The sequence below is a fragment of the Rhinopithecus bieti genome, unplaced genomic scaffold (assembly GCF_001698545.2).
Source record: "Rhinopithecus bieti isolate Rb0 unplaced genomic scaffold, ASM169854v2 scaffold_5333, whole genome shotgun sequence".
Taxonomy (NCBI): Eukaryota; Metazoa; Chordata; class Mammalia; order Primates; family Cercopithecidae; genus Rhinopithecus; species Rhinopithecus bieti.
In genome coordinates this window covers 542,554-565,659 of record NW_016804678.1, presented here as the reverse complement: position 1 = coordinate 565,659, position 23,106 = coordinate 542,554, and the positions used below count along the sequence as shown (strand labels likewise).

At 54.6% G+C, this 23,106-nt stretch overlaps 1 protein-coding gene across 1 annotated transcript; it reads right to left on the bottom strand.

Annotated features, from left to right (window-relative positions):
- Positions 1-265: 265 nt before the first annotated feature.
- CHST13 (carbohydrate sulfotransferase 13) lies at positions 266-16,656 on the bottom strand. Its single transcript, XM_017869907.1, is given in 4 exon segments — positions 266-1,656; positions 1,659-1,826; positions 5,298-5,380; positions 16,458-16,656. Coding segments are annotated over 4 exon segments (1,026 nt in total). The 5' UTR covers positions 16,555-16,656; the 3' UTR covers positions 266-978.
- Between the last annotated feature and the right edge of the window lie 6,450 nt (positions 16,657-23,106).

The following is a 23,106-nucleotide window of genomic DNA, read 5'->3' as shown; positions in this document are numbered from 1 at the left end:
AGGGTGAAAGAGTAGATGTTCTCCAAGTTGTCAGTGCCAGAATTTAGCACCCCCTACACAGTGCACCCTCTTCACCTCACGCCCCATGTAGCCCCTCACTCCTATCACCACTGGGAGGTACCCAGGCTCTGTGGGCACTCTCGTCTGATCTTCTTATGCCACTTGGCAACAGGGAAACAAAGGCTTGGAGACGGAGTGGTTCGAGATCAGACATCTGCAGGCTCCCAGAGAAAACGGCCCAATGAAGCAGACAAACTCCAACAAATCAGAAAGTAACAAAATACATTTATTTCAAAACCATGACTGCCCAGCTCACCAAAGTCCCATAAAACCTGTGACTGCATTGCACCAGGGGCTCTGTTGGCATGGAGCCTCAAGACCCAGCGTCTTGCCAGACTGAGACCGAAGGTGGTGCCTGGGCAGGGCCAGCCACATGGGAGAGGAGCAGAGGCCCGATGGCAGTGGAAGGCATCTCCCAGCTGGCTCCCGGGATGGCCCCATCGTGAGGCCAGCCAACGGAGGGCTTTCGTCCTTGGCCACACCTGTCCTTGCCAGGGTGGGCCAGGTGGGGAGGGCACAGGCTCGGGCCACACCAACACGGGTGTCAGCATTCTGTTCTGATGCACCATAAACAGGTTCAGGGGCAGGGCTGACCCCCCAAAATGGCCTTTAAAAGCCTAAAACCCTGGTTACCAAGTCCTTGCCCATCTACGGGGCCTGGAGAGGTGCCTGTCAGCTGGAGCAAGTGGAGGAAGCAGGCCTCAAGCGACAGGCCGAAGCAGGCACACGCGTACAGGGCTACGGGAGATGGGCTGCCCCCAAGCCCGGCCAAGTGTGCCCTGCGCCCGCTGGGCCGGCGGCCAGGTGAGTGCACGCAGTGGCTCTTGAACAGGGGTCCTGGGGCCAGCAGCACCTGCATTCCCCGGGGTCCTGTCGGAAAGGCACTTGCCCAGTGTGGCCACAGGCCCTCTAGGACCGCTAGTGCAGCCGCAGGTAGGAAGGGGTGGAGTAGTTGAAGAGCAGGAAGTCCATCTTGTAGAGGTCAAAGAGGCGCCGTTGGTAGAAGGGGCTGATGTCCCGGAAGAGGCGCACTGCCAGGTCGCGGGAGGCGGCGGTCCCCCGGGGCCGCGGTGGCCCGGGGAAGCTCAGGTCGGGTGCGCCCGCCAGGCCCAGCACGAAGGCCGCGTCCTCCGCCAGAGTCTCGAACTTGCCCACGACGTCGTAGCGGAGGCGGCACGGGTGGCAGAGCGCGTGCGCGCGCTCCCAGTGCTCGTTGAAGGGCTCGTCGCGGCGCGTGCGCGGGTCCAGCAGGTAGGCCAGGAACTCTGCAAAGCGCACGTCGTGCCCGCGGGCCCGGGCGTCGGGGAGAGCGCGTGGCCGCAGGCGCTGAACGATACGTGCGCCATAGCGCCTCTGGAAGGCAGCGCTGTAGGGGCGCGCGAGCTTGTTGCGGTAGGCCGACGCCAAGCGCTCGAAGGGCTCCCGCACGAACAGAAAGGTCAAGTAGGCACGCAGGCGCTGGTTGATCTCGGCGGGGCTGAAGTCGGCCAGCGAGGGCAGGCGGCCGGGCGCGTGCGCCTCGTGCGCGGGGATGGCGCGCGGGGTCGCCGCGGGTTTGGCGCTCAGCCAGCAAGCACGCGCTTCCCAGTTGGTGCACGGCCACCTTTGGGCACGTAGCAGTAGAGCAGGCCATGCGCGTCGTCCACCAGCACGTGCCGCAGGTCCTCTGGCTGCAGCAGGCGCTGCCGGCGTGTGTGGCGGCTACAGGCGCTGCTTAGCAGGTCACGCCGCTGCCGGTGCACCTCCGCCAGGGTAGAGCGCGGGTCCTGTAGGCGACAGGGGACGAGACAGGGGGACGCGTCAGGGCAGCGCGGGCTTCCTGACTCTGGTTTTGCCCCGGCGGGATGCGCCCGAGAATTGGGAGCAGGAGCTGGACCGGGCACCCAAATTTGAACCCCAGGGCTGCCACTGATCACTGTATGGTTTAGGGCCCGGGCATCTGTCCTGGGCCTGGATTTGGGAGAAACGGATTCTGACCTTGCTGAGGCTGGGAGAAGGACGCGCTGGGTATGTATGCTGTGGGGCACTCAGAGGAGGAGTGATAAGGAATTGTGGCATCAGAGTGCGCTCCGTGTGAGTACGGGCACACATGGACTCGTCGCTGTTTACTGGGCTCGTCGCTGTTTACTGAAAGCAGGATGCTGCGTAAGAAGCAGCGCTGTTTAATTCCACACCCAACTGAAAACTGCAGCCGCCTGTGGGCTGTCGGGCTGCTTTGCCTCAATAACAAATGGGCTGATTCTGTACTTACCAGTCTGCACTCTCCTTTGCACCTTCACTCCTTTTATTCCCACAGCAAATTCTTATCTCAGAGCTGGGGCAGGAAGCCTGCCCCTTCTGAGCCTATCCTTCCTATGAGAAGGAACACCGACTGGCTTTAACCTAGCACCTGTACCTAACCTTCTGTAGTGTCGAATGCCATGTCACGTGCTTACATTTAAAAAATCTCGCCATTTTGAGAAATGGTGAACCCTGAGGACATCATGCTAAGTGAAATAAGACAATCACTTAGCCACCCTCACCATGGGAGGGCTGCCAGGTCCAGCCATGCTGTGGGGGTCTGGGGACACCTGGGAGACCCTGATTCCACTGTCAGGGCTGACCTCAGAAGCCTAGCTCCACCTGGTGCCAGGAGAGGCTGTCCTCCCGGGGCCCACAGCCAAGGTCTGCTTTCAGCTTTTAGATGACCCAACACATTTCTTGTGGCAGGGAATGTTGGCCATCTGGCCACCTGTCAGTCTTCCTCCTTCCTTGCCGGCAGACCCCGGCTGTGTCAGGGCATGAGCCCAGCTTCGTGTGCCATTGCTGAAGCACTGGGTCGGAGATTTCAGAGGGGATGTGGCTTGGCTCTGCCTGAGGTGATATCAGGGGAAGTTAGCCAGATGGCTCCCAAGAAAGTCTCCCTTAGGGTGAAAAGTCAGGGGAAACCCTTACCCCACCACTCACTTTCTGCCTGGGATGCCCTCCTGTGAGGTGTCTGCAGCCCTGGCAGTCTCTTACAGCCAGGAGGCCAACTCTATAACAGAAGTCAACATCCAGAGGATGATGGTGGGCACTGGCTGCTGCTGAACCGTGGGCTGCCGGTCTCCGAGCAGCTCAAGAGTGAGCACTAACAATCCTCATGGCTGGAAGCAGCTTGGGCTGCCACTGCTGTTGCTCATAGGTCCATGAATACCCATTTTACAGAAAACTGAGGCTCAGGGGAAATGAGTTGCCTGAGGTCCCACAGCGCTCAGTGGGGAAGCTGGGGCTCCAACTCAGGCCCCTTGGGACTCTAAAGCTAGACCTATGTCCACTGTCCAGAGCTGCACCTACAGCTCCTGTCCTCACTCCCCACCCCGCTCCCCACCCTGGTATGGCTGCCTGGATTCCTCACTGGCTCTAGTCCATAGAAGCTCTGTGATCTTTGCAGGGCCCTTGCCTCCCCGTGCCTGTTTCCTTGTCTGTAAACAGGGGCAATAACAGCCCCACCTTATGGGTTGCCGTAATGAGTCCACAGAACTAAAGGGCCTGGCACGAGGTCAGCACTTGTTGGCCAGATGGTTTTTATTACTTTCTTTCTCCAGCCGCAAGGTGCTAAGCCTCCAGGGACTTGACACCCAGTGGTCACAGGGTCCTCAGGCCATGAAGGGCCATCTGCCCCTCAGAAGCTGCCAGAGCTAGTGGAACCCAGCGCCCTACCGAGTGCCTGTCCTACCGTCAGCCTGCTGTGTGGCCCAGGGCCAGTCAGTCACTCTCTCTGTGAAGGAAGGCCTCCCTACCTGCTCATAGGCTTGGGCCAGATGAGCTCCACAAGCCCCTTCGGCTCAGCCCTCAGGATTTGGTGAGCAGCCACCTACCCAACACCACCCTGATCTTTCTCTACACAGCAGTCCAAGGGATACCCCCAAAGTGAAAATCTGATGCTGTCCTTCCTGGCTTAAAACCTTTCATGACTCGGCCGGGCGCAGTGGCTCACGCCTGTAATCCCAGCACTTTGGGAGGCCGAGGCGGGCGGATCACGAGGTCAGGAAATCGAGACCATCCTGGCTAACACGGTGAAACCCCGTCTCTACCAAAAATACAAAAAATTAGCCGGGCGCGGTGGCGGGCGCCTGTAGTCCCAGCTACTCGGGAGGCTGAGGCAGGAGAACGGCGCACACCCGGGAGGCGGAGCTTGCAGTGAGCTTGCAGATTGCGCCACTGCACTCCAGCCTGGGAGACAGAGCAGACTCCGTCTGGGGGGTGGGGGGAACACCTTCCATGACTCCCTGCTACCCTTGCACACGTGCAGGGCCTGCGTGCTGCCCCCACTTCTCCAGGCTCCCCTAGTGCTCCCTCTCCTGTCCTCCACTCCCCGCCAGGCCTTTGGCACAGCTATTCCCTCTGCCTGTGGTGCTTGGCCCCTCCTGTCTGCCTGTTGACTCTTGCTCTTCAGTCTCAGCTCCAATGTCCCTTCCTTGGAGAGGAGTTCCTCTCCCCCTTCTAAACTAGGACCCTCTCAGGAGAGCTCTTGTTGCACCTCATACTCCCCTTTAGAGCAGAATTAGTTAAGTATTAGTGTGGGTAGTGATCGGATGGCATCTTCCCCTGCTGAACTGGTGGCTCCACTAGGGGAGGGACCTGGCTGACCTGCTTGCTGCTGGATCTCAGCATCCTGAACACAGTCTGCATGAGTGGGTGCTCAATACATGCTGTCTGAATAAGTACTTCTGTGTGTGTGTGTGAGAGAGAGAGAGAGAGAGACAACCAGAGTGTGGGGTTCTTGGTGGTAGGGTACAGTTGTATGTGTGTGTTTGGGGTTGTGCATGGTCTCTGCACGCCCCCAGCTGAAGTTGGGTGTGTGGGCCAGCGAACCACCTGGTCCATCTGCTTGAGAATCACGCCGGGGCTGGGGGTCCCTGCACACCTCCCCACTGCAGCATGCACTGAGATTTGGTCTCCCACTAGACTGTGAACTTCCTGAGGGCAGGTACAGGGTCTGTTTTGACTGTTTTTTATCTGCAACACAAAGAACTGTGCCTGGCCTCAGATTGTTGATGGATGGGAAGATAGGTAGGGAGAGACCCCAGGTCTCTCATGTTACCCCCAAGATTTGCCCTTGTCACTGCTCTCTGACAAAGCCTGGGTTTGGGGAGGACGCCCTTCCATGCCCCAGTGTGGGGTCCAGTCTCATGCCAGCAGGTCTGCACTGTTGCTGTCAGGCTCCTGGCTGGGATGGAGGGGGGCATGCCTGGGTTGGGGGTCTGTCCACCTACCTGATCCAGGTCATAGAGCTTCTGCAGGGGGCTTCTCCTCTCCCTACCAAGCCAGCTGGAGCCCAGGGCTCTGTTTCCAAATACTGTGGGCATAAGGAGAGAAGCGTAGCCACCACATCAGAGGGACTTGCGTGGAGCTAGGGGGTTGGCCAACCCATCTAGGCACATTTGACCCACCTCTGGCACTCAATTTCCTTCCCGGGTCTTGCCTACCCCCTAGGGGCATGGTGGAATGGGGGACGGCAGGGGGTACTAATGGGGCAGAATTACACCAGGGTAGTGTCTTGTGTCATTCCTGCTCCCATGCCCTACCCTCCAAAGTTGGAGGGTACCAAGCAAGAGGGGACAAGTGGGAAGGTGATACCCAGCCCACCAACCCTCTAGGAAAGGCCAGATCACCCAACCTCACCCACTGCCATCTGCCCTGGCCTCATGTCCCACCCCTGTGGGGCTCACCAGGCTGGCTGGCTGCCCAGCACCCCCAGATCCTGTGTATGGGCAGCCAGAAAGGTTTGGGCAACAGTGCAGATGGCACAGTAGGCTGCAGCCTCTCAGCGCCACCTTGCTAGGCTGGGTGACCTGCTGTGGATGCCTGTGGCAGCTTCCCCATCAGGGAATATGCTGCTTCGCATGGAAGGAGGTTCAGTCATCTCCAGATGAGGAGAGGGTTGACGTCTGTCTGTCTCCTGGCTGAGGAAATGATGCTGTCTGTCTCCCGACTGAGGAAAGTGATGCTGTCTGTCTGTCTGTCTCCCGGCCGAGGACAGGGATGCTGTCTGCCTGTCTCCCGGCTGAGGACAGGGATGCTGTCTGTCTGTCTGTCTCCCGGCCGAGGACAGGGATGCTGTCTGTCTGTCTCCCGGCTGAGGACAGGGATGCTGTCTGTCTGTCTCCCGGCCAAGGACAGGGATGCTGTCTGTCTGTCTCCCGGCCAAGGACAGGGATGCTGTCTGTCTGTCTGTCTGTCTCCCGGCCGAGGACAGGGATGCTGTCTGTCTGTCTCCCGGCCGAGGACAGGGATGCTGTCTGTCTGTCTCCTGGCTGGGGACAGGGATGCTATCTGTCTCCTGGCTGGGGACAGGGATGCTGTCTGTCTGTCTGTCTCCCAGCTGAGGACAGCGATGCTGTCTCTCTGTCTCCCAGCTGAGGACAGGGATGCTGTCTGTGTGTCTGTCTCCTGGCTGAGGACAGGGATGCTCTCTGTCTATCTGTCTCCTTGCTGCAATCCTCAGTTTTCCTAGAACTATTATAAGTAAAATTCTGTTTACCTATAAGTGTATTCCGTTACTCAAAATCTTTTTAAGGAATATCTTTTTAAGCATAGTCAATTAATATTAATACGTTCTCAGTAATATAGCCAATATATATGATCATATGCTTCTGGATCCCATTTTCATGAATATGATGATGCATGTTAATAAACTAATAAGGTGTAAGGTGATCTTTGAAAAGATCTCAACAACTAGTGAGGCTTTTGCTAGACTGACCAAGGAGAAAATAGAAAAGACTCAAATTACTAAAAACAGGAAAGCAAGAGGGGATATTACTACTGACCTTAAAGAAACAAGAAAGGATTACAAGAGAGCTGTGAACACATGTAGCCTAACAAATGAGAAAACATGCAAGAAATAGACAAATTCCTAGAAAGACAGAAATTCCTGAAATTGACTCAAGAAGAAATATAAAATCTCAGCAGACCCACAAGTCAAGATGTTGAATTACTAACAACAACAACAAAAAAACCCACAAACAAAAGCCCAGGATCAGAGGGTTTCACTGGTAAATTTTACTAAATGTTTGAAGAATTAACACCAATCTTTCATAAACTCTTCCAAAAAACAGAAGAGGAGAGAACACTTCCTAACTCATTACATGAGGCCAGTATTATCTAGATGCCCAAACCACACAAAGACATCACAAGAAAAGGGAACTACAGAGCCATGCCCTTTATGAATATAAGTGCAAAGTTCTCAAGAAATACAGGCAAACCAAAATAACATCCTATGAAAAGTTTATTTTCCATGACCAAGTAGAATGGATCCCAGGAATGCAAGATTGGCTAAATATACACAAATCAGTCAATGTAATACACTACATTAATAGAATAAAGAAAAAAGCCCACACGCTTATCAAGAAATGCAGAAAAAGCATTGGACAAAATCCAATACCCTTCTTCATGACAAAACACATTGAACAGCTTAAGAATAGAAGGAAACTTTGCCAAACTGGTAAAGGGCATCAACAAAAAACCCTCAGATAACTTAATAGTGAAAGACTGGCAGCTTTCTCCCTAAGATCAGGAGCAAGGAAAGAGTGCCTGCTTTTGCCACTTCTATTAATTGTACGGGAGGTTTTATCCAGGGTAATTGGTCGGGGAAAATAAATAAAAGGCATTCAGATTGGAAAGTAAGAAGTAAAACTATGTCTATTCATAGATGACATAACCCTATATATATAGAAAACCCTAAAGAATTCACAAACCATAAGAGCTAATAAATGGGTTCAGCAAGGTTGCAGGATACAATATTAATATACAAAAGTCAATTATATTTCTATATACTAGCAATGAATAATCAAACAATATCAAAAATAATAAAGTAATAAAGAAGTTGATAACAAAGGAAGTATAAGACCTGTACACTGAAAACTATGAGACACCATTAAAAGAAATTAAAGACCCAAATGAATGGAAAGACATTTCAGGTTTGTGGATTGGAACACTTAATGTTGTAAAGATGGCAATACTCCCCAAAGTCATCTACAGATTCTTTGCAATTCCTGTCAATATCCCAGCTGCCTTTTTCTGCCAAAACTGACAGCTGATCTTTAAATTCATGTGGAAAGTGAAGGGATTCAGAATATCCAAAACAATCTTGAAAAAGAACAAAGTTAGAGGATTCACATTTCCTGATACCACAACTTTACTATATGGCTACAATAATCAAGACTGTGTGGTGCTGGCTAGGAGAGACATACAGATGAATGAAATAGCATTGAAAGTTCAGAAACAAACCCTTACATTTATGGTCAGTTGATTTTTGATGAGGATGCCAAGACAATGCAATAGGGAAAGGACAGTCTACAAGAAGTGGTGCTGAGACAGCTGGATATTCGCATGCAAAAGAATGAAGTTGTACCCCTTCTTCATACCACAAAGAAAAACTAACTCAAAATGGATCATAGTGCTAAACACTGAAGTTAAAACTATGAAACTCTTCAGTGAAAATACTGACATAAATCTCCATGACCTTGGATTAGGTGATGATTTATTAGATATGATGCCAAAAGCACAAAGCAACAAATTTTAAAAAACAGATAAATTAGACTACATCAATATTAAAAACATTTGTGCTTCAAAGCACACTATCAAGAAGGTGAAATGACAATCCACAGTTGGAAGAAAATATTTGCAAATAATCTCTCTGATAAGGAACTAGTACCCATAACATATGGAGAACTCTTACAATGGAACAACAAAAGACAGCCCAATTTTTTAAATGGGCAAATAATCTGAACAGACATTTCTCCAAAGATATACATATGGCAATAAGCACATGAAAACGTGCGCAACATCACTAGCCATTAGTGAAATAGAAATCAACACCATGAGGATGGTTATTTTAAAAGACAGTAAATAACAAGGATGTGGAGAAATTAGAGCCCTCATATATTGCTGGTGGGGATGTAAAGTGGCGCATCCATGAGGGACAACAGTTTGGCAGTTTCTTAAAAAGCTAAGCTTAGAATTACCATACAACCCAGCAATTCCTCTCCTAAGTATGTTCCTAGAACTGAAAACTTGTTCACACAAAAACTGGTACACAAATGTTCCCATTGGCATTATTCGTGATGGCCCCAAAACGGAAACGACCCAAATCCATCAGCTGATGAATGGATAATAAAAATGCGGTATATCCTTAACATGGGCTATTAATTGGCCATAAAAGGAATGAAGGACTGACTCATGCTTCCGTGTGGCTGAACCTTGTAAACGTTATGTTAAGTGAAAGAAGCCAGACATAAAAGGCCACCTAAGACACGATTCCATTTATATGAAATGGCTGTCTTAATATGTCCGTAAGAGTTCATAAGAACATTGAATATTCATAAGAAGAATATGTTCAAGAATTCAGGAACATGTGAGAAAAGAAGAATAAATGCTTCTGTGATCCTTGGCCTTCAACCAAATGAAGAGTCTATAAATGTCGCTAAGAAGAATCTCTTCACTTGAGACAAACTTCTGGCACACCAGTAAACTTGGGAAATCTGAGGAACTGGTCTGTTGGCAAACTGACCTAGAGCAGTGGTTCCCAAACTTCAGCTTGTGTGAGGCCCATTAAACTCAAGAGTCCCTGGCCCCACCTCTGGAGTTTCTGGTCCAGCAGGTTGTGGAGCGGGGCCCAAGAATCTGCATTTCCAGCAGCTCCAGGTGAGGCTGCGGCTGCTGGTCTGGTAGTGTGCTTTGAACCGGCTGCGCTGGTGCAGTGCCCAGCAGGCAGAACATGGTCTGTGCTGAATAAACAGAGGTTCATGGAAGGAACAGATGGCAGCTGGACGAGCCTTGCGCTAGCCTCCAGAACCCTGCTGCATGTACCTAAAGCCCATCGTCCAGAACCCTGCTGCATGTACCTGAAACCCACTGTCCAGGGTCCTGCCGCCCCCTTCCTGCCTCAGGCCCCCTCTGCGCCCCAGGCCATATCCTGTAAGGCCCAGGAACAAGGGCCAGATTCCAGTGACCAGGGCATGCAGAGGAGGCTGAGGCCCTCGGAGGTTCAGGACTGCCTGTGTCTCCAAGCCACTGACCAGCCCAGCATTTGACCTTGCATCTCCAGACAGTCAGGGATCTAAACTGTCGGACATGTCCCAGGAATGACACCGTCATCAGAAAAGGAGCTGACAGGCTGACACGAGAGGGCAGCAATGCTGGCTGGTCATGCAGGTGCAGGGAGACCCAGGCTGGGTCTGGCCTGAGTCTAGCAACAGCCATGGGGAGCTCCGCTGGTGCCACACCAGGCAGGACAGGGCCAGGCACCCCATGAGAGGAGGCCTGACCTTCTCGCCATGTTGCAGATGAGACGCGTCCCTTTCCTGGGGACTGTGGCTGGGGACTGAGGAAGAACTGGTGCTCAGCAGCCTGTGTTCTCTGGGCAGGGGGTGGAGGGGCAGTCACAGTGACTAACAAGCAGACCCAGGCCTGTCTCCGCCCCAGCGTCCTGCTACTCAGAGGCTCCCAGTCTTCCGGAAATGCCAGCCCTTGCATAAGACCTCTCATTTCCTGGCCAAACCGCAGCCTGCAGGAAAGTGGGTGCCATAACAGACCCCAGGGGCCAGTGGGTAGAAAGGAAAAGGGAGCAGGCACCAGAGAGAGGCCCAGAATAGCTGCGGCCAGTGATTACAGGGCTGGGCCACCTCCACCCAGCCCCATCCTGCCCCGAGGAGCCTGGGCCCTCCAGACAGGCAAGCTGCCATGGAGGGACAGATGGGCACAGGAGGTCAGAAGGGGGGTATCTTGTGGATCCCTGGGTCCAACCCTGACTTGGCCAGCTGGGGACTGGCCCCAAACAGGGCCACAATGGGGCATCCACCTCCTCCACCCCCATCATCCCAAACCCCCTTGCCTGTATCCTCTGTACCCCAGCACCTCCACTGGGCCCTAGGTCCCAGGTTCCCTGCCACCCCCTGCCAAGGGGACAGTGGAGCAGACAGGACAGGGAGAGCCAGGCAGTGTAGCCCAGGAGGGCCAATCCCAGAGCGGCACAGGGAAAGCCACGCGGTGACTGCTTAGAAAAAGGAAACAAAGCCAGCAGGAGGTTAGGGAGACAGGGGAGAGAAGGGAGAGAGGACAATGGGAGGGGAGGAGGGACGGGAGGAGTGCCAAAAACAGTGACAGAGACCGGGAAACAGTGCTGGACGACAGGGCCCGAGGCTGGGAGAAAGAGGAGGAAGAGACAGAAGGAAACAGAGGGTGGTGGGGGGTGCAGACCCCAGCACAGTGCCAGATGCTTAGTGCACACTGACATACTTATCCCTGTCATGTAGAAACCATCATTATCCCACTTGACGGGGGGAAACTGAGGCAAAGAAGATTGCCTGAGGCCTCACAGCTTCCTTGCTGTGCCAGAAATAGAATTTGACCCTAGGCCACCGGTGCCAGCGTCTGTACCCTTAACACCCATGCTGTCCTGCCTCTGGGTGCCCCCTCGTCCTGACCTTGACAACTGTCCCCCCTCACAGCACCCATAAGCCAGTGGGCCCCACTTCACTGACCCACGAGGAAATAGCAGCCCAGGGAGGGAGAGCAGAGAGAGCTGCTCAAGGCCACACGATTGCTGCACACAGGACACCTGCACACATCATGTTGCAAGGCCTCCTCTGCCAATCAAGATACCGGGCGAAATACCACACTGGAAACCTACAGCAGAAGCACGACCATCATCCTCGGCATGCCCACCACCCTCCACACGCCCACCTCAGCCAAAGCAGGGCTCACGCCCTGTGCAGGGTGAGGGCACAGCCATCATGTAGGGGGATGCTGTTTGGAGACTTCCCAGTCCAGCGAGCAGAGATGATGACACCCGGCTTCTGGTTAATAAGTTCCAGCAGGTCACAGTGTTGCAAGAGCAGACAAGCAGGGCAGCCGGGCCCCAGCAATCTCCCGCCAGCAGGCATGGGCTCCCACATGGCCTCCGAGGGCCTCTGCCCTGCCCCATTCCTTCCCCCAGGGGCTTTCTGGGGTGACCTGCATGTCTCAGAGTTAGGGACATTCCTTCTGGGGATCAGGCCCAAGGGAGGGACACGGACAAGCCCTTCACGTATTATAAGAAGCAATTCTGTTGTTTAGGGGGAGAGAACTAGAGATCTCTCCACGTGTATTTAGTTCAAACTCCATTTGCTGAACTCCACAGACCATCTGGAATGGAACCCCAGTCTGCCCAGATCCTCCGTGGGCATAGTGCCGTTGGCTGTGCCTCCAGAACCCTTCAGATCCCCACTTCCACCTTCCCTGCCCCCAGCCAGCCCCGGGTAGGCCCCAGGGCTCTCCCTGGGACAATTACCAAGACTGGAAAGAGATACCTCACCTGTCTCCTATTTCTCCTCGCCCCACCTTGGTGATCTCTAAACCCATGGGGATTCCCACTACTTACAGCAAACCCTGGTTCCCACCCAGGCCCACCAGTACACCACCACCCTTCCCGGTTCACCACTCGGCTCCAGCCACAGCCGTCTTTATTGCTGAAATATTTTGATTTCTATGTAGGTTGACCCCTCTGGAAGGGCAGTTCTACAGGGAAGGAGAGTTTTTGCTTTTCTGTAACCCCTGTACCTTGCCCAGTGCCAGTGACTATTTATTTAAAGACTGATGCCCTCTGACAGCCATAGGAAGAACACCCCAGACCCTAGCATCCCATTCAAGGCTGTTCATGACTGAGCCCCAACTTAGAGTATCTCCCTGCCTCCCATCCCACCATTCTCTCTCGAGGACCCAGAGCCCCACCCACAGCACATCCCTTCACACCCCAGGCCATTTCACTCCTCCATGCTTTTCTCTGTGCCATTCCTTCTGCTTGCAGTTTCCTCTCCTCATTTTCCTACCTGTTACACTCCTATGCAGCTTTCAAAGGCCAATACAAGTGCCCCTGCCCCGTAGAATGGAAAGAAAAAGGATTTGGGGTTTCAACTGGGATTTAAATCCTGGCCCCATACTTCCTGACTTGAGCAAGCACCTTCCTTTCTCTTGATCTTTTCTCTTCTGCAAAACAGGATTGCCAATTCCTGTTCTGCAGAGCTGCCCACCTGCCAGCTTGCCTCTTCTCATGGTACTCTCTGGAGGTACTCTGAACTTGGGACACTCCAGCAGTACCTGAAGATGGACAGCAGCACGGGGAGCATCTACCAATTTGGCCCCAGCAGCCACTCCCACTCCTTCTGCCCACCCACCTGAGGAGGAAGCCTGCCAGGCCTTCAGCCCACGTGATTCCGATAGGCTCCCCTCCGCCTCCGCCACCTGCTAGGATAGGCATGTGGCCTAGGCCTGTCCAGTCACAGCCTCCCAGCCCTTCCTGCCACCTGACTGGCTCTGAGATGGGCACTTGAGTCCCAGACCGGGCCAATGGACGCCTCCTTGGGACTTTGGCTGGAATCAGTGGCAAAGGAGCCCTCTGTAGCTTTGGGTTTAGTTGCTGAACTGTGCAGCTGAGAGTGAGGCTATGGCAGAGAAAAGCTAAACTACAGCTGGAGGTGTGATCTGAACCCCAAGATCTATGCCTGTCTGAGGCAGAGACACCTGGCCTTTTCAGTCACAGGCACAGACCCACTCCCTCCCAGCTGAAGGGAGTCTGAACTGGGTTGGGTTTGTCCTCACCAAGGCTACCACTGTGTGCCATCGGGTGGCCCACGGTCTTAGCTTCCTTGCCTGCCTAGGGGTGAGCAGGGGCTGGGACGGGATGCAGAGGCCCACCTGGCTCCAAGAGGAACACCTGTGACTCCAAACACTAGGACAGATACTCAGCCCTGCAGCCGCGGGAGTGGAATGGGGGAAGGGGGCTAGTGCCAACACTGCTCTTGCCAGTGTCTCAGAGGCAGAAGACATAGAGCTGAGATCTTGGATTTTCATATTAAAAATGTAAGCTCCTCGAGGCAGGGGTATTTCTAAGTTTTGTTCCCCACTGTCTCTCAGCACCTAGATGTATGCTTGGCGTGAGCAGGCAACCAACAGGTCTGTGGTCCGTGGTGTGCCAGCCAAGGGGAGTATGGCCACCATGCCCAGGCAAGAACACAGAGGGAGCCAAGAGGCCGCAGGAGACCCAGGGGTCTGCCGTTGGGCGCTGTCACTGGGCACTGGGGGTGAGGGTGGGGTGATGAGGGCAGCGGTGCTCTGGGCAGCTGCCCCACCTTTCTGGAATCTCCTCCTCCCTGGGATCCTAGGCATTAGGCCAGTGCTGGTGGTGGAGCCCTGGGGCTGAGGCTGTGGGTGTGGAGGGGCTGCGCACACCTCCCCCTACTAGAATGTCTCTGAGCTCCCTGGGGCAGCAAGAGCCCCAGGCCTGAGCCAGTAGCCCTTCAGTGGCCCCTTGCCCAACTTATGACAGCACCTCTTGCTCTGGAGAAGGAGGGGACAGTGCTGGGCCTGCCCTTCAGGGAGAAGGGGCTGAAATTCCTCCTGGGTTCTGGAGCCCTCATCCCCAGGTCAGAAGCCCTCACAGGGCACAGACCACATCCCTTCCAACTCAGGCATGGCTGCAGAGACACTGCAGGCTCTTGTGAGGCCATTTCCAGAGGCCAAGGGCAGGAGATGCCCCTCCAGCAGGACCAGCCTGGCAGAAAAAGACCTTTCCCAGCTGAGTGCCCTCCCTGCATGCCACCTGCAGGCCCACAAGCATGGTCTCAGCCAAAACTTCAGCTCAGGGCTTGGGAGGGAGAAAAGCCAGTGGGAGAGGCTGGATAGGTTGGTCTGATTAACTCTTGCTCGCCCAGGGTCACTCACAAAGCACGATGGCTGGAAACAGGCCATGGGAGAGGTACAAGAGAGCCTGACAGAAACAGAGAGAGATTCTGAGACGCTGGGTGAGAAGGTCATGGCCAAGGGTAGGACAGGCCAGGTGCAGAGCCCAGACTGCACAGAGGCTGGGAAGGGAGGTTTGGAGCCACCCTCGTAACACCTGCTGTCTCTTCCCAGGCTCTGCAGGAGAGGGAGGGAGGTCAGAAGGAACAAAGCCCAGAAGGAGACTAGTACCTTGGTTTGTTTCTCATCCCTCAAACCTGGGTAGAGTAGGTGACAGGAGAGAGGTGTCCCACAGAGACATGGGGACACAGACACTCCATGCAGTCACTCAAAGATGTATGCTCCTTTGCAGACACTCCCCAGGACCCAGGCGCTCAGGTGTCCTCTAACATCCCACGCCGAGCCCTGAGGGGCCAGTAGCCACCAAGCCCTGCCCTGTCTTAGTACTGGGTAAACATCTGTCTACTGAATGACTGGGTGGACAGAGGCTGTGGCAGTCACAGACACTGAGTCCACACCCCAGACTACCAGGAGACTGCTCTATACCAGTAGCCAGCTCACGGAAGGGGTGGTGGGGTGCTGGAAGGAGAGACCCCAGCCCTATCCCATGGGCTTGGGGAGGCATCCAGGTTTGACCTGCTGTGTTCTGGGCACACAAGGGGCAGTGTGAGGGGCAGGGGGAGTGGGCAGAGGCCTCCCCAAGTCCTGATATCCTCAAGTCTTGGGCCACTCCCACCCCCAACTGCCCAACATCCCAGCCCACCCTGGACCTAGTTACTTACTCCCTGGGACTGTGTCTGCCAGGTTCCAAGGGTGGGGCCCAGGATTCTCAGAGCCCACACTGGGGGTGGGGAGGCAGACCGAGACGTCCCACCTGGAACACATACCACATACAAGGAAAGGCAAACAGCCCTGAGGTCAGGAGGTGGGGGTGCTGGCTGGGCCCCTCCAGCCCCAAGTAGATTGTGTAGCCAGCACGTTGCCACCACACCCGTCTCCCCACCTCTCTGGCCTGCTTCAGTTTGTGTGAAATGGGTTGATGGGAGCCTTCACATGAGCTGAGGAGAGACTCAGAGCAAAGACTCAGCACTGGTGGAGCCCAGAGCACTCAGCTCTGCGGAGTCATGGCTAGTTGCCTCAGTTTCCCCAGCCAGACCACGAGGTGACTGCACAGGAGTCCCAAGCCCTACCCGGTGTGGATTTCAGGGTGAAGCAGGGAGTGGCACCCACTGCACAGTAGGACAACCGAGGGACCCGACCGAGTGGCCCAAGCTTCCCCTCCTATGCGCATGGGCCGAGCAGCGCTCACGTCCAGGGGTTCCCGGGTGCCCAGGGGAAGGGGGCGAAGGTAAGGGAGACGGCCTTCCTGGATTGGTCAAATGCCCTCTACCCCCCCCAACTGACCCCGGTCTCCAGGCACCGGCTGTGGGACCCAGATAGTCACCGCTCTGGGAGTGAGGAGATAACTCCGGAGGAGGAGCAAGAGCCTTTGCTCGTGGTGGCGTCTAGAGCCTTTCTGTACCCCACCAGCGCCCCTGCCCGCCACTCCTAGCCCCAGCCAGGAAGGAGACGGCAGGTGTTCCTGCCGCTGTGGAGAGGTCAGGCCGCAGTGGGAAGCGTTTGCTTGCGGGTGCGCGGCTGGGCTGGCGAGCACTCACCCGGGCGCAGGGTACGGGGCGCGGCGCACAGGAGCAGGAGCGCGGCGCCTAGACAGGCGGCAGCCAGCACGCGCTGCCGCCAGCAGCGCCTCCCCATGCTGTGCCGGGCAAGCGGCGGAGGACAGTCCGCTGGGTCCGGCTGGGGGCGGAGGTGCCCTGGCCCAGGACCCGGCCCCGGCAGCGCAGCGCCTACCAAGACGCGCGGCTCCGCGCAGGGCAGGGGAGCACGGCGCCTGGACTGCAGCCCCACGAGCCACTGCGAGTCGCTGGGGACTGAGTAGATGGGACACGGTGGGGCGGCAGGCCCGGTCTTCTTTTCGTGCCCGCACCCTCACCAGATAGAATGGGGCCGAAGTCCAGGGCGCGAGGGCGGAGACTGATTGGGGAAGCCCCTTGCCCCTAGGCTCCGCCCCTAGAGTTTGCCCAGGGGTGCCGTTATCCACCCAAGGCCAAGAGGTATTGTCGCGGTGGCGTGCGCCACCCCGGGCGGTGTCCCCTTGCCTTTTTGCTGCCTTAGATGCCAGGGGCCCAAGGGCTGATCCGAGATGAACCAACGATCCTAGTAGAGCCTTGCCCTATCCATGGCTCTCTGGGACCCCTGCCCTCAGTAGGAGGCCTAAGAGTGTCCCTCTCTCCCCGACCCAAAGCTTGCTTTCCCTGTAGCCTTGCTTTTCTCTGGGGTTTCCAGGTCCTGCCTGAATCTAGCTCGTGCAGGTGGCTCTAGCCTCTGGACAGAGAGAGAGGGTCTCAGCTTACAACTCCCGGGGAATGGAGCTTGTTGTGCCTCAGCGTGTCACCCACAACTCTCTGGACACCATGTGAGCACTGAGGACTTGCCAGGGACTGTGTGTGTGTGTGTGTGTGTGTGTGTGTGTGTGTGTGTGTGTGTGTGTTGGGGAGTGGAGGGGGCGAGGTGAGAGTAAAGTCCAGCCTTTGGAAGACACACACATCCAGCTAGCCCTGTGGGTGGGAGCCCACGCCTAACCGCAGGGTCTTGCTGCCCGGAAATCAGGCTAGCAGGGAACCGGAGGGTGCGGCTGGCACTGTGAGCGCGGATGAGTGTGTTGGAGACAACATTTAGCAGTGTGAGTGCATGGGATAGGGTACTGCGTTAAACTCCAGGGTTTTTTGGAGTTTTTGTATAAATGTAAGGGACACAAGTGCAGTTTTGTTACATGGATATATTATGCAGTGGTGAGGTCTGGGTTTTCTGTGTAACCATCACCTAAATAATGTTCATTGTACCCATTAAATAAGTCCTCATCCCTCCCACCCTGCTCACTCTCCTACCCTTCCAAGTCTCCAGTGTCTATTATTCCGCACTCTAAGCTCCAGTTGTTAAACTGCTTTTGAAAAATCTGGTGACTCCAAACCCACCTGGTACCACTTATTGCTGTGGGAGATTAGGAAAGTCACTGAACCTCTCTGTGCCCCATTTCCCTGTACAGGGGGATAATCCTAAACCTCACTGCTGTGAAGATTAAATGAGATACAGGAAATGTTTGCAACAGTGCCTGGCACTCAGTGAGTGCCAGGTAAGTATGTGATGTTAGTAATTAACTTGTTTATGGTTACTGCCTGTTTCTGGCAAATGACTGGTTTCTGTTACAGTTGTGAAATAAAAATTTCTTCCTATTACATTTATTTAAGTTGTGGAAGATCTATTTAAGGAAGAATATTAAGCAAATAATAGTTCTGCTGATTTTGAGATACAGTTTTAAATGCTGATGATGGTCTCAAAGGACAGAGGGGTGGGAGTCCCCATTCACAGTAAGCCAGAGCTTCTTATCATGACTTTCCTGGCCTTGGGGAGCCTCCAGCCCACCCCCAGACTGGCCCAGGACCCAGGAATTCCAGGTCATCTGCATTCCCTGCCGGACCTAACTCGCATCCAAAGGTGCCTTCCAAATTTCCCCAGACCGGCATTCCCTGGCCCCACTGCCAGTCTGGAATCCTCAGCGCTCCTTGCCCTTATGTGCTGCCACCTGGTGGTCAAAATTGGGAATAACATCTCAGCCCTTCATCCGGAGATGTCCCTGGAGATGGGGTCCCTGGAGAGAGGAAGAGATGGTCTTGGGTCTTGGGATGGGAGGGTGCAGATGCCTGGCTAGACACCCGGGACCTTGAGAGCTTCCCTGTGAAGACGCTCTCTCCCAGGGACTCGCATTCATTCATTCATTCGACAGATACAGAACACCCACTCCACGCTGAGGTTCGCGTGGAGAGGGTGAGACCCCTGCAGTGTCTGCCCTCACAGCATTTCCATTACAGATGGGAAGCACAGAAAATCAGGATAAAGAGAGAGCACGGTGAATGCTACTGTGAAGAAAACAGCAGGTACCAGGATGGGAAGTGTGTCCGGTGTAAGGAGGGTGCTGGGGCAGGCCTCGGGGAGGTGGCATTGGAGCAGAGATATGACTCCAGGAAGCAGAAGCCAGCAGGTACCATTGCAAAGGCCCTGAGGTGATGTTCCAGTTGCTGTTGCTAGGTAACAAACTGCCCTAAAAATTGGCCGCTTAAGACAACCATTTAAATTTTGCTCACAATTTTGTGTATTGGGAATTGGGGCATGGGCTTGGCTGAGTGTTTCTCATGGGAGTCTCAGGCTGCTGCAGTCAGAAGGCAGCTGGCACTGCATCACTGGGAGGCTCACCCAGGTCGAGTGTCCCGCTGCTCACACTGGCAGGTGGTGTCCGTCTGGGAGCTCTGCTGGGCAGCGATGCAAGGATCCCCTCAGGACACCCTTCATCCTGGGGGCCTCCTGGGGCACCCTCCAGCCTGGGGACCTCCTCAGGGCACCCTCTGGCCTGGGGTCATCCTGGGGGCACCCTCTAGCCTGGGAGTCTCCTTGGGCCACCCCCTGGCCTCCAGTCCTCCTCGGGGCACCCTCTGACCTGGGGCCCGGTATGTTGCTCCCACAGAGCCTGGCCATGTGGCCATTTTCTGACTTGGCCTGGGGCTGCCTTTTGTTAGTTACCCGAAAATTGCTGAGGCTGGACCAGACCCAGGAGTGGGGCCACACCAACCAGCAGTGCCTGAGAATTTGCAGGCATGTTTTAGAACTACCGCTGCCTGTCCCAGGAGCAGCAGGGAGGCTCTGGAGTGGGCAAGAGTGAATGGGTGAAGTCAGAGAGGCAGACAGGGAGTCCAGATCCCACAGGTAGGTTTTTCTAAGCACAGAGGGAAGCCGTCCATGAAGAACAGCTGAATCACAGACGCCACCTCTGCTGCTCTGTGGGAGGCAGGGAGGAGGTGGGGACCAGGAGGAGCCAGAGCTGTCTCTGTGAGAGATGCTTTTTTCTCATGGAGGAAACCATCAGAAAAATAATACTTCATCTTGTCTGGCGTGTATCCTGTGCGAGGCACTATTCTAAGCCCTCCATGTGTGTTATCTCATGTGATCCTGAGATGCATCCTATGAGGTACATAATAGACTTTCGTTTTATAGATGAGGAAACTGAGGCACCGAGAGGCTCAGTAACTTATCCAAGGACAAGCTAGAGAGTGGTGTAGCCAGGGTTGTTTGAACCTAGCAGCCTGCCATATTTAACTTCTGTGATCTTCATTCTCTCTCTCTCTCTCTTTTTTTTTTTTTTTTTTTTTTTTTGATCTTTTGCCTAAGCTGGAGTGAAGTGGCGCAGTCTCGGCTCACTGCAACCTCCACATCCCAGGTTCAAGCAATTCTCCTGCCTCAGCCTCTCAAATAGCTGGATTACAGGCGCCCACCACTATGCCCGGCTAATTTTGCTTTTTTAGTAGAGACGGGGTTTCGCCATGTTGCCCAGGCTGGTCTCAGATTCCTGACCTCAGGTGATTCTCCCTCCTCAGCCTTCAAAATGCTGGGATTACAGGCATGAGCCATGGCGCCCAGCCAAGATCTTCATACTTTTAAATAGTTAGGCAATGTTTGTTTTTAATGAAACTATTTTGGGGTCACTAGATTTGTGTGCAGTTGTAAGGAAGAGAGATCCCGTGTCCCCTTTACTCTCTTTCCCCCAGTGCTGAGATCGTGCAGAACCACAGTGCCCAGTTGGGATGTGACATGGACGCCATCCACATGAGTTCTGCACAATGTTCACCTTTTCTCAAATTGGTTGCTGATGTTTAAAACTCAGGAGATTTCAGAAAACCTGCTGGATTTCTGGCTGTTCTTGGGCCATGAGACGCAGGACTTCCTGTGCAGTGGGCCCTGGGACCAGGTCTCGGTGCAGTTTGTTGAGGCTCTGTCTGTTGGGGAGTGCAAGGTGAGCTGGGCATGGGAAGCCGCTGACTGAGAAGCAGTCTCCCCACCCTGAGGGGCAAGGGACCTGCGTGCTTAGGGGCTGCTCCCTGGGCAGGTGGGGAGGGGCTGCTAATTCTCTAACCCTTGCAGCTGCCCTCTGAGTGGGAAGAGGACACTCAGGGTCACCAGAAGACACCCTTGAGAAGGCAGCCGAAGGTGCTGGCCACTGACATCCAGACCGCACAACGTCTGTCTTGTGCACTCTGTTCCCAGGGCCTGCAACAGCACCTGGCATAAGAAGGACTGAGTGTGGGATGCTTAAGCCTGAGCACCTTTCTGCATGCTCTGTCCCAGGTGGCCCCGGCTGGTGAGGAGCAGAGATACCACAGGCCCAGTATGAAAACAAACCTTTTCCTTCTTCATTCACACAACACGATGCACCCCAGTCACCAAAGTATATGTGGGCTTTTTCCAGCAGCCAGCTTTTCAGCTGGGTGTCTCCTCCAGCTGGGTGTCCCAGTCAGCTCAGCTCTGACACCACCTGCTGGGGATGGCATGAGATCCCACAGGTTGAGGGCTTAGTCCCACAAGATCACCCCCTACTTCAGATGCTGCAAACATGGGTTGTGGTCTATGGACTGTGGTTTTGACCACAGTCTGGCTATAAACTGGGGTTTCCAGGGTTCATTTAATTTGCTACTGTGGCTCACAAAACTCAGAGAAACACTTTATTATTGATGTGTACTTGTTTCCTATAAAGGACATTACAAAGAATATAGACGAACAGCCAGATAGACGAGATGTCCAGGACGAGGTATGGGGAAGAGGCACAGAGCTTCTATCCTTCTCTAGGCATGCCCCTCTCTAGGAACCTGCCTGTGCTCAGCTGTTGGGAAGCTCTTCTGAACCCTGTCCTTTTGGGTTTTTAGGGAGGCTTCATGACCTACACGACTGACTAAATCATTGACCTTTGGTGATCAACTCAACCTTCAGCTTCTCTCTCTTCCCCAAAGTCAGGGGGCTGCTGAAAGTTCCAACCCTCTCATCACAGGTTGGTTCCCTTGTCAACCAGCCCCCATCTTGAGGATATCAGGGATCTGCCAAGAGTTCCCTCATTAGAACAAAAGGGCTCCGCTCCTGTCACCCAGGAAATTCCAACAGATCTAGGAGCTCTGTGGCAGGAACCAGGGTCAAAAACCAAATGTTAGAACAAAAGATTCTCCTAGAGTTTCTATCTACCAGGGCCTCAGGAGCTTTGTGGCAGGAACAGGGAACAGACCAAAGCCTGTTTCTTATTCTAACACAGTCTTTCATCGCCCCCATTAAGGGCGCCCTCCCTGTGCCACAAAACGGCCAGCGTGGATGGGAGGGTGCTAGGGCCAGACCTTTGGGTCCTCAGGGCTCCAATCCGAGCTCCCCCTATGACTGGCTGTGTAACCCTGGGCAAGTCCCATCCTTCTCTCCACCTGTTTCTTCATCCTTAAAATGGGGACAACGAAACCCTCAGGGCTGACCCACAGGATGCTCTCAGAGGAGCAAACACTCAGAAGGCAGCTGGGCTTCCACGTGTGGGCCCTGCACTGGCGCTTGCCTAACGGCGCTCTGCCCCCTTACAGCCAAGCAGTCCATCGCCACCCACTTGTGTGGACAGGACATGGCCAAAGGCCACAGGGCTGGTCAGGCTCTGCACCGGGTACACCCAGGTGTGTCGCTTCCCCAGGACTGCTGGAATTCAACTTCGGCCACTTCTTGGCTGTGTGAGGGAGACCTGGGCCTTGGTTTCTCCATCAGTAGTGTAGGGTTCATAAAGAGTGCTTTCTGGCAGAGTTGTTAACAGATTTGGGGATGTGGGTCATCCCTTAGGCAGGTCTTTCAAAAAGAGCTTTGGGAAGTGGTACAGCGGTGTGCCCCCCAGCGGGAGCCAAGGAGGGCACACCTGCTGCTGGGGGCTCCCGCTCCACCTGTCACCCCACCCCCCAGAAGGAGGTAGCAGGAGGAGGGGATCTACACTCTATGCCCAGTTCAGTGTCACATGGCTCCCCATCTCCTCATCATCAACATCAAATGTTTGGTGTGGTGCCCTGAGGGCTGCCACAGCGCACCCCAATATTAGAGCCCCACCCACCCCCTAAAGCTGTCCTGGACAGCACAGCCCTCCTGGAAGGGGAAGTGGGCCCACCCCCCCTCCCCATCGTAAAGCCTGCCCTCCCACAGAGCTCTGCCCTCCCCAGGTCAGCACTGCAAGTGCCCTGCCTGAGGCCAGTGACCCTCCGACCTGCACATGACTCCCTGCACAGGCCAGGGACCCAATGAGGGACTGGAGGAGGTGGCCCTGCAGCTGGAGGTCCCCGCCCTGCTGGGCCTTATCTGCCCAGTTTCTTCCTAGTCTCCCCACAGTGCTGGCCTCTACCTCCATCTCAGCTACAC